Source organism: Lygodium microphyllum, chromosome 13 (genome assembly GCF_053477565.2).
Source record: "Lygodium microphyllum isolate KBCC chromosome 13, Lygodium_microphyllum_v1.1.10, whole genome shotgun sequence".
In the NCBI taxonomy this organism is placed as follows: Eukaryota; Viridiplantae; Streptophyta; class Polypodiopsida; order Schizaeales; family Lygodiaceae; genus Lygodium; species Lygodium microphyllum.
Genome location: NC_141147.1, coordinates 84519679 through 84532166, shown reverse-complemented (window position 1 = coordinate 84532166; position 12488 = coordinate 84519679). Strand labels below are relative to the sequence as shown.

Genomic DNA, 12488 nt, shown 5'->3' with positions numbered 1-12488 from the left:
TTGCACACCGTAAAAAACTAGTTAAATTAGTAAATAAATCTTAAGAAAATAGGAAAATTTAGGTTTTAATATTTTCAATTTATCAAAATTTTTGGAAGTATTATCCTTTGAGTCACTAATCTCTTAGGAAAACTTTGATAGTTGATATTTTTGTGTTGAAGGGGTGGCTTGCAAATAGTATTGGCAATGCAATTGATGGAGATGTCTTGTGCATCCAATGTTACTGGTGGCAACAATGCTTGTTGGTCAAGACTATAATCATGTGTATTACTGGCAACTATTGACAATAATTTGATCGTGATTTCTATTTATGTGTTTGTTGAAGAAGAGGGTTGAACTAAAGGTATTTTTGTATATGATATTAATTAGAACATCAAGCAATTGCTCATGACTTAAATGGGCATTGGGTATTGGGTTTATGGGTATAATATAAGGGTTCGAATATTGTTTTCAGATTTAAAAGTATGTTTTTCTTTATCTTCTCTGGCTTCTCTTCACGAACTCTTGTAGCCAGAGACGTGTCATCTGCAAACTGCACTTGCACAAAATTTCCCTTGATAATGTGGTGAAAAAGAAGGTATGGAAAAAAGAAATGTGGCATTATAAGATGAGTTTGTTATAGCTTTAGTCCATTGAAGGGGGATTAAGCAAAGCATGCATGTATATACATACCCCCACCCACATAGGTATATTGCTATGGCCACTTTAGATATGAAAAATCTCTCTCTCTCTCTCTGTGCACACATTGCACATTATACATGGAGTGGCATCAAGCTCTTGTCTGGACCAATTAGAGTTGCATGGAAGCTCCAATCTAGATCAATTCCACATTACAATTGGGGTTTACTTTGGGAAGTTAGTGTTAAGACTTGATCCAAAGTAATTTCAAAATCTATCTATTATATGCTAAGAAGCCTATGTGTAAATGAATTTTCAGATTTTGAATTTTCTGCAATTTATTTTTTAAAATTTTCACTTTAAAAATATTCCAAATAATTTCAGCAATGTTGGTAGAATGCATATGAAAACATCGGTCTTGCCGGCCTGCGAAGTGTGGCTTACAGTAAGAGTGTTCACTTCACCATTCACTCGATCGGGAGTAATTCCAAAGTCTAGTAAATACTAAGAAGCCTGTATGTGGAATGCATACGCAAAACGCGCTCTTGCCATGTGAAGTGTAGCCTAGTAGCATACAAGGGGTTGCCAAGCGAGGGCAAGCTCTCAGCAAAGGGGGATCAGGCTGCTGCTTCTCGCCAAGCATGAAGAATCTCAGGACCGCTCGCGTGGATACCCTGCAGGCTGTGCTTCCTTCGCAGCAGGATGAGATCACGGTTTGCGCTTACGACGCCATGTCGCAGCAACTGGTCTTAGCCACCTCCGCAGGCTCCCTCATCTGCTTCTCCATCTCCGCCCCCGGACAGGTACTGCTCTCTGAAGAGAAAAAAAGATGAAATAAATTCAGAAACTGGTCGCAGGTTTAACAACTCGTAACAAGCTTCTCGTGTGGCTTTTCGTATATATCTAGTTGAAGGTTTTACCGAGAGCCATACGCACTCTAATTTCTGTTGCAGATGTTATCTAGAGGTGTATGTACTCTATATTTTTGTATCAAGAAGCGCACGCACTGTAATTTGAGGCTAGAGCTTAGGCGCCTTTCACTTGTAATGATACCTTATGCCTATGTGTTTCTGCTTGTTCCCATTTTGAGCTTGTTGTCATAGGGCCAACGCTAGTGATTTTATAGGGCCAGGCATGCGACTTTTCATCACGAGCTTTGCCACAAGCTCTAAACAGCTATGCCAAGCCATAATAAACTTCTTATCGTGTGCATGGGCTGAAAACATTTGGGACCATGTTAATAGATCATTGCAATGTGTGGATCAATCACCTTGGAATGCTTTTGCATGTAGGATTACCACTTTGTACTAGAGTTGATCTTTGCAGTAGTGAACAATTGCTAGTAAAGGACAATTATATTAAAGTTATGTATGTTCATGCTCTAAAAAGGATATATAAGGGCATTATATAGAACTTAAACGCGAAATATCCCTAGAATTATGGCAACAAGATCCACTTTGAGCTATAGGGTGTTCAAGCATAATAGAGAAGCTTGCACGGCAACAAGCTGAACATAAATAGGAAAGACCAATCCTCTTTGGCTACTTGCAGGCAAGCAGTGAGCAATGCTTTTGATTAGATTGAAATGACAACGTCTATCTAACAATAGAGCACCAACATCCTAAAGGGTATGAGATCAAGATTGATTATGATTGTAATTTGTCATATGATTCAACTTTTTCTTTTGGTGGAAAGTGTTGAGGGCCTGCATTATTCCATTGCCTAGAAGCATTAGTATAAGGCAAAGGGCACTTTGTTGCACGGTCTAATGTCAAAATTATCAAGTATGAAAATGAGGCTTGAGGCTTATTAAAACCTTGTACATTATATATTGATTCAAAAGACTATTGCATTAAAAACCTAGCAATATATTCACTTGACACTTTTCGAGGATATTGCTAGCATGCTTTGTTGCTAGAAGCACTTGTGGAGGTTTTGATTGCTAGAGGCAAGCGGTTTCATAAGAGAATGACTTTACAACAAGTGGAAGCATCCAATGGAGTTGGACACTAGAAGTCTTAATACTGTAAAGATTAGTTGAACTCTTTGCAACTAGAAGGACTTGCTAGAGGTCCAATTGCTAGAACCAAGTAGTTTCTTATGAGAATGAATACTGAAAAATTGGAAGTGTTCAATGAAGCTGGACACTAAAACACTCAAATTGGAAAATATGTGTTGGGCTGGTTGGTGGACTGTTTGGTCAGCAACAGCCAGCTTGGTGGTTAACAAAACAAGTGAATGGGACCCAATAAAGAGGGTAACCTACTCTCTTTGCTATTGTCTAGATTCTAAACAATAACTTTAACATTTTATATTTGACCTTAGAGTCTTTCCTCTCATAAAATGCTCACACCACAACTCTCCATCTTGTTAGACCACTTAAGTTTGAGGTTTTTTGATTGCGGATGGGAGTGTTCGCTGATTGATTGCGGATTGTTCTTGGACATGGCAGGAACTTAGTGGATAGAGGATGTGGATTGGGGTTGAACAATAGTCTGATTTTCAGCCCATTGATCAAGGCACTGCTGATAATAAAGTGGCTGATGAGAGTGTTGCTACTTAGGAGGCTAAAACAGTCCCTAGAAGGCTGTTGGATACAGCTCGATTTTCAGCCCATTTATCAGGGCATTGTTGATGATAAGGTAGCTGATGAGAGGCTGCTATTTACTATGAGAAGTGGAGTAGCAATGGAGGCACTGGTGATGATAAAGTGGCTGATGAGAGCGTTGCTACTTAGGAGGCTAAACAGTCCCTAGAAGGCTGTTGGGTACAGCTCAATTTTCAGCCCATTGATCAGGGCATTGTTGATGATGTAGCTACTGATGAGAGGTTGCTATTTAGTGTGAGAAGTGGAGCAGCAATGGAAGCGTAAATATATGCTGTAATAAATTGTTGCAACACAAGACAAAAGAGAAAGGGAAAGAAAGAACTTTGAAGAACACAATATAGATGAGAACTTAGATGTATGGTTGGAAAATGGAATCCATATATCCAACACGAAACGGTCGCATAGAACAGTGAGTCATTGGTTGCATGGGCACCGGCACTGGCTCCTCTCCCAAGTAGAAGATCCACAAGTGATAATGAGTGATTGACTAATAAAGTGGCTGATGAGAGCGTTGCTACTGAGGAGGCTAAAACAATCCCTAGAAGGTTGTTGGGTACAGCTTGATTTTCAGCCCATTGATCAAGGCATTGTTGATGATGAAGTAGCTGATGAGAGGCTGCTATTTAGTGTGAGAAGTGGAGCAGCAATGGAAGCGTAAATATATGCTGTAATAAACTACTGTAACACAAGACAAGAGAAAGGGAAAGAAAGAACACTGAAGAAGACAATATAGGTGAGAACTTAGATGTATTCTTGGGAAATGGAATCCATATATCCAACACGAAACGGTCACTTACAATAGTGAGTCGCTGGTTGCATGGGCACTGGCACTGGTTCCTCTTTCCAGTAGAAGATCCACAAGTGATAATGAGTGATTGACTAATTGAGGAGGAAGAGCTTGAATAAATAGGACAAAAATATGTCCTCAAAATGATCAGGTCAGCCAGCATTCAATGCTGGTTGGCCAGCAATAAATACCCAGTATAACCATAAAATAACACAAATAAAAATGCCTAAATATCCAAAATAATGTCCCAACCTCTGCATGCACAGACTCACACATGAGCTAATATGTATGCGAACATGCTCTCTCAAATCATGGGTGATTTGATACAATACAATGATACAATGATAATGAATCATAAACCATACAACATAGACCCACCAAGTGGAACCGTGGATACCCAAGTAGTGGATGATCAAGCCACCACCAAGGTGCCTCAGAGAGAACTTGACGTCGATGTTGATCATACCAGCTCTTGAAAATAGAGAAGATCATAGCATATCTTTGTGTCTGTCCCAATGTCTCTCAGTAGCATACAAGACCCTCTTGTCAAAAATACCTCTGGAACATACATGACCATGAATTCCTTGCCTTTGGCCAGATCGCCAAAGTGTCCCCTCATGTGAGCTCATGACTAGGAACCAAACTCGCTCTCTGTCAATGAAACAACCCATCATGAACTTGGATATCAATCCTAGCTCGAGGATTTGAACCTGTTGGACTTCGTCAATGTGTTAGGGAAGTCCCTCTTTGGATCCTGTGCATTTGTATAGATATATAGATGAGGTGCGGCTGCCTCATCTCACCACACTCTCACTCTCCCTCTCTGTCACTAGAGAGTCGTGAGGGATGCGGTCACCGCCACCACTAGAAAGCAGCTGGGGAAGGGACCATCAATCCCTTCCCGCGATCCGAAGAAGTGGATCCTTTCCACGCCTTGGACTTCTCCTTGATCGGAGGATCGAGTTTGAGTCTGAGGCAGATGATGACTCGTCATTGGAGTCCACATCCCGCTTCGTCTTCTTCTCCTTCTTCCTAGAAGCCGCTAACTCTTTGCAGTCCTTCCATAAATGACCTTTCTTTCCACAGCGGTAAAACTGGGTCTTTGACTTCTTCTTTGAACCCCTCTTTGAAGCTGCAAGAGTCTCACTAGAACCTGATGAAAGCCTCCCCTGTAACCGCAATGATGCCTCATGCTCAAGCAGCATGGAGGTCATATGTGTAAAATTGACTGGAGTCGATGATGTGCATAGAGGAGCCATCTGTAGAGGATTTAGAAGAGAAGTAGAGAAAAGAAGGTATTTGGAGAGGGAACACAGCCAAACACAAGCACAGATTGCAGAAAATGAGAGTTCACTTGCAGTATTCACCCAAATTTGACAAAACAAGAAGAAAACCCTTGCGAAAAGTTAAAAAAACAGCTGGAAACTGTCTGAAACAGCAAAAACAGCCTGAAAATGTAATCACCCAGCCAGGAGGAGATGCAGAAACACCAAAACGTAGGCTGGATTTGACATGCAAGTAGTAAGGGGCTGATGCTGTATGGATGCTGATGTCAACAAAAATGTGGGAAAAACAAGTTGCCTAGTTGGAGCAGCTGCCGCCTGATCAGCAATGGTCAGAATAGTCCTGAAATCAGCAAAGAAAATGCAGCAAGAGCATAGAACTTGCAATCTGATACCATGTCAAAAGTGGAGCAGCAATGGAAGTGTAAATATATGGTGTAATAAACTACTAAACACAAGACAAAAGAGAGGGAAAGAAAGAACACTAAAGAACACAATATAGATGAGAACTCAGATGTATGCTTGGGAAATAGAATCCATATATCCAACACGAGACGATTGCATACAAAATTGAGTCACTGGCTATGTGGGCATTGGCACCGGCACTGGCTCCTCTCCCCAGTAGAAGATCCAGAAGTGATGATGAGTGATTGACTAACTGAGGAGGAAGAGCCTGAATAAATAGGACAAAAATATGTCCTCAAAATGATCAGGTCGGCCAGCAATAAATGCCCAAGATGACCATAAAATGACACAAATAAAAATGCCTAAATATTCGAAATAATGTCCCCAGTCTTTGCATGCACAGACTCACACATGAGCCGACATAGCTGCTAACATTTAGGAGGCTAAAACAGTCCCTAGAAGGTTGTTGGATAGATTACAAGACAACAAATAGTCCATTCCACTTCCCAATAGAACTAGAGCAGCCACTCACCATGCACAAGGTAACTCGATTGTGTAGGCACTTGTAGCTACTGCATGCAATGAGGAACTTGTTTCTTTCCAGGATGCTTTAAATGATGAGCATTGGATGACAACTATGCAGTCAGAGTTGGACTCTATACATGAAAATGGTACATGGGAGTTACCCTTGAAAGGTATTCAAGTGTGCCTTCTCCTTGTGAGCGGATTTTAGGGGAGCCACACTATGCTTATTGATGTGGTTTAGCGGCTGGGTGGTCAAACCCTACATATTTGTTGTTGTTTTCCCTTTTACCTCTACATGTATGAAAACATCAAACATCTTTCACACAACCCTTGCTAGATTACAGAAGACCAAAGAGTGAGGCTGGGTATAGTATGTAGCCTTATTATTGCTCATGTTTCCCTAAAAACTTTAAGCCTCTCTTGGAAGGGTACTTTTGATGATAGTAACCATGATTTCATTAGTAAGCTTGTGTACAAGTTGCAAGTGGAGAGGCTATCCAATGATCATGCATGTTGTGTTGACTTACCAATGAGGACAAAACTGGGGAATTGGCAGGTTTCCTCAGTCCTCATTCACCAAATGCATTGCATAGCCCAATGGATATAAATTTTCTAGAGGATGTCTAAACTAAGTTCACATAATGATGTAGAAGCAGGCTTGTAATCAGCAATCTTTATGTTTCCTGAAAGGCCATGAACTCATCAGCAATATTTGGTAATTCTTTGGAAACTGTGTTCAACAATGTACTTTGATATTTGCCATTAAACTCTTCATTTTAAGAATAATGATGTTGTTTACTGTGTAATTATTCTATTTTAATCAACTTTACCTTTTTGATAAACTTGCACTGTCTTCTGATTGTAAGAATAGTTATTCCGGTCTTTAATCTGGATAGCTCATAGGCTGGAGAAGTTTACCTTGCACTTTACCTCTTGGTGTAGGTTCTGTGGACATTACCACTGGATTTGTCAAGCTCAGATGATACTTCGATTGACAGTATTATTGGCCTGCAATTGATGATGGACAATGAGATTTTAGTGGTGGGGACCCAAAATGGCGAATTGTTTTCAGTGTCTCTTTCCACTCAGACAGTAGAAGCAGTTGGGAAATTGGATGGTGGCATTTCCCAAATGTCTGCAAGCCCTGATGGAGAACTGCTTGCAGTCATATCTGAACTTGGAATGCTTTTACTTATGTCCCAAGATTGGGAGGTGTTATATGAGTTGTGCTTGGATCAACGTGTAAAAGGCCAGGTATGTGCATTGTGACTTTCTTCTAAATGCAATTGCATGTTGTCATTAGTAGGATGTCTAGAAATAAGTTTGGGAAATTAGTTCCACTCTGAGAGCTTTCCTTTTCTGCAACCATCCATTAATAGGGGACGGTCACAAATATACATGTAGGGAAGCAGCGCACATGCAGCAGATCAGTCTGGCAGTCAAGCAAGTGATCCTTTGCAAATCAGGTGGCGCACAGATGGCAAGTATTTTGCGACTCTAGGAGGGATTGGCCTCCCTGATGATCTGAAGGAGGTGCGAATTTGGGAAAGGGATACAGGGACATTGCATGCGAGAAGCAAAGCTTTTCCTTCTATTGGTACAGTACTTGACTGGATTCCTAGTGGAACTCGGATTGCAAGTGCTTGTACCGAGCATCCAGCTGGCATGTCAACCCGGATATGCTTCTTTGAAAGAAATGGCTTAGAAAGAGGTTTTTTTGACATTGATGGTCCGATGAATGTGACAGTTGGAAGGATTCAATGGAACTGCAATTCTGAGCTTTTGGCTGTGTTGTTACGATACAAAGATTGGGATGCTATACAAGTCTGGAATTTCAGCAACTATCACTGGTATTTGAAACAAGAATGGCGCTATGAGAAGGCTCATCATATTGATTTCCTTTGGGATCCAGAAAAGCCATTATGTCTTATTACTTGGACTGTTAAAGGGTCAGTGCAGCTGATTAATCTGTGCTGGGACAGTGCTGTTGTGAATGAATCAGTGGCATTGGTTATTGATGGTTCACAGTTGCTTGTGACTCCTCTGGATTTAGCAGTAATTCCTCCTCCCTTGAGCTTATTTAAGTTGAAGTTTAATGCACCTGTTCAAACTGCTGCATTGCAACTAAGTGAAAGGAAGGGCTATCTTGCTGTTAGCTTATGTGATGGGACAATAAGGGTTTTGGAGCTTCCTAGTGTGGAAGAGTGGAGTGCTTTTGAAGATTCAGAGGTTTGTATTCCAATTGCACAGAATGAGATGGAGAGATTTCATACTTTCCGTCTATTAAGCTGGCTGGATCCTGGGACACTTGTAGGTGTGTCAAATACTCAGAACATTTTTAGCCCATGGGTCATTTCAACGTGGAGTGTTGATTCAAGCCCTGAGGTTCTGGTGGAAATGGACGTGCTTGAGGACAAAGAGGATTCTCATAACAAGACAGGCAATTTATCATGGACTTGGGCCTGCAAATACAGAGGCCAGAGTCAAACTGATAAGAAAGTACTAGCTATTGTGAAGAGCCCTATGGATCATAGTCTCCTTGTGCATCTTGAAGATGGGTCATTTTTTTCATATGTGCTGAATATAGGTCTGCTTGGGGACAAGTATCGGCCATCAAAATTAGACAGTCCAAGCCTCTGGATTCGAGCCCTTTCCCATTCAAATGAGGCAGTTATAGTGGCTTTGGATGCACAAGGGAATCTCCAGGTGGGTCCCCAAAGAGTTTGTATCGATTGCACAAGTTTCACAGTGCATAACAAGTGTATAGATGGAAAGAAGGTGACTCACATACTTTACACCACAAAACAGGATGTTCTTCATGTTGATAATGTAACAGACATTTTGAGATCTGAAAAACATGGTGACAACATAAAAGACATTTCTGGTTTATCTTCAAGTAGTACAGGTGCACAGTTCGAGGGTGCTCATTTAGCTAAGAAAGGAAAAAAGGACATGCTGAAGACCCGGACAATGTGGGAAAGGGGTGCAAGGTTAATAACTGCTCTTGAAGGACGAGGAGCATGTGTGATCTTGCAAACCACTCGTGGCAACTTGGAAACAATTTTCCCTAGGAATCTTGTTCTTGGTTCAATAGCAGCAGCCTTGTGTGAGCGCAATTTTAGCGATGCGATTTCATTAGCAAGGCGGCATCATATGAATCTAAACTTGATTGTGGATTTTAGAGGGTGGGAGGCATTCCTACAATTCGCTGTGGAGTTTATCAGACAGGTGAAAAATCTCAATCACGTAACGGAGTTGATTTGTGCAGTCAGTGCTGGAAATGTTACTGATAGCATCTATTATGATCTCCTCCTTCCTTACATGAAAAAGATAGTGCATTCAAATGGTGAAACTGCTATAATGGATTCACAGTCTCAAAGTTCTGAAATACAGGGCTTGGCACTTGGAATGAAAGTACGCTCTGTTCTGCATGCAATTCGAAAAGCTGTGGTAGATGAAGTTGATGAAAGTCCCAAGAAAGAGCTATGTATTTTGACAACGATGGCACGTAGTGATCCTCCAGAGCTGGAAGAAGCACTTTGTCGGATCAAAAAGTTGCGTGAGGATGAAATGGAGCATCTTATTGGCGAGGAAGACATAGGCCACACGCCAGGGAGGTTGACTGCTGATGAAGCCCTTAAACATTTATTGTGGCTTTCAGATTCTGAATCCGTCTTTAATGCAGCACTGGGCCTTTACGATCTGCACCTTGCTGCTATGGTTGCTTCCAACTCTCAACGTGATCCAAAAGAATTTTTACCATTTCTAATGGAACTGGAGGAAATGCCTACTCCCCTTATGAAGTACACCATAGACTACAAACTGGGGAGATTTGAAAGTGCTTTAAGGAATCTTGCATCTGCTGGAACACCTTATTTTGAAAAATGCTTAGACCTGATTAAAGACAATCCCTTTCTTTTCCCTCTTGGTAAACAGTTGTTTAAAGAAGGTCCTGAGAGGGTTGCAGTGCTGGAAGTGTGGGGGGAACATTTGCTTTCTGAAGAAAAGTATGAGGATGCTGCAGCTTCATTTTGCTCCTGTTCTTGCCTTAACAAAGCATTGGGAGCATATCGTGCTGGTGGCCATTGGCAATCTGTACTTTTGGTTGCTGGCATGGTAGGGCTATCACATGAGGCGATAGTGAAATTGGCGTATGACTTACGAGAAGAACTTCAAGCACTTGGAAGGCCAGGTGATGCCGCAAAGATCGCGTTAGAATATTGCAAGGACATTGAAGATTCTATTCAGCTGTTTGTAGAAGCCCATGAATGGACTGAGGCTGTAAGAATTGCATATCTACATGAAAAGATGCAGCTGGTGAAGGAACAAATTATACCTGCTGCTCTTGAATGCACTGCTTCTTATATATCAGGTTTTGAGGAAGGTATAGAGAAGATAGGTAAATATCTTGCAAGGTACCTTGCAGTGAAGCAAAGAAGACTACTCCTTGAGATGAAGTTGAAGATGGATGCTTCTGAAGATCTTGATGATGATGCAGTTTCTGATGTTAGCAGTCATGTTAGTGGCATGAGTGCTTACACCACTGGGTATGAGTACTACCCTCGTCCTAATGCTATTCTTTTATATGAGTGTCGGTATGTTTTAGGGATTAACTGACATCAAATGTGGAACAGCGCAAGGTCTTCTAAGGCATCTGTTCAAGCAAGCATCATAGGTTCCGAAGCCTCAAAACAAAGTCGGCGAAAGTCCTGTGGAGGAAAAATTCGTGCTGGCAGGTAATAAACTGCAACCTTAATCATGATTTTGAAGGAATCTGTATGAAATCTGGGCTATGAAATGAAAATCTCTTTGTTTTCAAATGTCCAGTCCTGGTGAAGAAGCAGCACTTGTGGAACACTTGAAAGGCATGGAACTTACTGCTGGAACTACTGAAGACATCAGAAAACTACTACAGGTTCTTGTTCTGCTGGGTTATGATACAATGGCTGAAAAGCTGCAGCGGTTGACACTCCAGTATCAGTCTGTGCAGCAGAAGTCTTTGTCAGAAGCCACTGGAAGTGCAGGGAAAGATTCAATAAGTGGATTAGGTTGGTGTTTGGAAGTGCTCAATATTCCTGGGATCCCTTAGGGGCAGTGTGATGACAGGGAACGTAGTTTGGGGACCTCCTAAGGTTTCTCAGATGTGCACTGTAGCCCCTTTTTTGTGCATTGTCCAAGTGGTGTCCTTGTAAGGGTGTGACTGTCCAATCCTGTTTGCCACTGGTCTTGAGACTTGGAAGGATCATGTCAGTCCTTGGTGGAGCTGTGGGTGATAGACAGTGATGAAATCCTTCTCTCACCATAATTCTCCATCAAATGCTGTTCTAACATACAAGTTTTGTGTGGTGTACCAAAGGTTTTTGTACGAGTGGGTTGGTCACCTCTCTTTTCTTATTCTTGTTGTAACATGGTTGTACTATTCAATAGAGACTTTAAAACAGTGCTATAGAGTTTAATCTCATCATTGTTGTCAGCATCCATTTCACTTCATCCTTCGACTACACATGCATTGTGACATGGTTTCTGTGTTAGAACTGGACAGCTGGTCATTCCCTGGACAGGCAGGAGCAGTCGGTGCAGATGACATATGGCAGGTCGGACAGGAGCAGGTTACATGTGGCAGCAGGTCGGATAGGCTGGTTGGACAGCACTGCTGTCAGTTAGCTGCGTTAAATGCAGCTGACCTAGTTTTTTCACTATTTCTTGCTGGCCTATTTATTGGCCCTGATTTCAGTAGTCTTACACAGTTGTTCTCACAGATTTCAGACTGCAGACCGTGGAGACTGCCCTCAGGGCAGATGGAGATTGAGATCTTTGAGGTGGAGGCACACATAGACATTCTCTTTGCACCCGTGTGTATTTCTGCATTCTTATACAGCATTCTACACTGCATATTTTTTGTGTTTCACTGTCTCTCTCTCTTCTCTCTCTATTCACTCTCTGTCTTGATCATTCACTTTCACATTGCTTCACTCTGACATGGTATCAGAGCATTGAAGGATTGACCTACCTAAAGAGGAGATTTCAGTGCGACACAAGGCTGCGTTTCCAGTGTTCAAGGGTGAGCATGTGGAACTGGCCTATGACTCACATAAAGCGGTAGTTCCTTCAATTAACACCTGGACTTTACATACACACACATAAACCGAGACCTCTCTCCCTCGCTCAACACCAGATTGGCCCCGAAGACTAGCGCCCCTCTCGGTATTTCTTTATCAATTAAAAGATAGAAAATTACAATTTTTTTTTGGTAATGCTCCAA

The 12488-nt window shown here is 41.6% G+C and overlaps 1 protein-coding gene across 1 annotated transcript; it reads left to right on the top strand.

The window, feature by feature from the left end:
• The first annotated feature begins 1069 nt into the window (after positions 1 to 1069).
• Positions 1070 to 11709, top strand: ABO1 (IKI3 family protein). The gene is made up of 5 exons (XM_087691392.1): positions 1070 to 1421; positions 7169 to 7480; positions 7631 to 10773; positions 10861 to 10962; positions 11054 to 11709. The coding sequence occupies exons 1-5, from the start codon at positions 1260 to 1262 to the stop codon at positions 11313 to 11315; spliced, it is 3981 nt and encodes a 1326-aa protein (XP_087547518.1). The 5' UTR covers positions 1070 to 1259; the 3' UTR covers positions 11316 to 11709.
• The last annotated feature ends 779 nt before the right edge of the window (positions 11710 to 12488 follow it).

Excerpts from the sequence above, each read along its gene's own strand:
- ABO1 (XM_087691392.1), top strand. The coding sequence starts at position 1,260 with ATGAAGAATCTCAGGACCGCTCGCGTGGATACCCTGCAGGCTGTGCTT. Across the intron at positions 7,481-7,630 it reads ATCAACGTGTAAAAGGCCAG|GGAAGCAGCGCACATGCAGC; the intron begins GTATGTGCATTG and ends ATATACATGTAG. Across the intron at positions 10,963-11,053 it reads GGAAAAATTCGTGCTGGCAG|TCCTGGTGAAGAAGCAGCAC; the intron begins GTAATAAACTGC and ends TCAAATGTCCAG.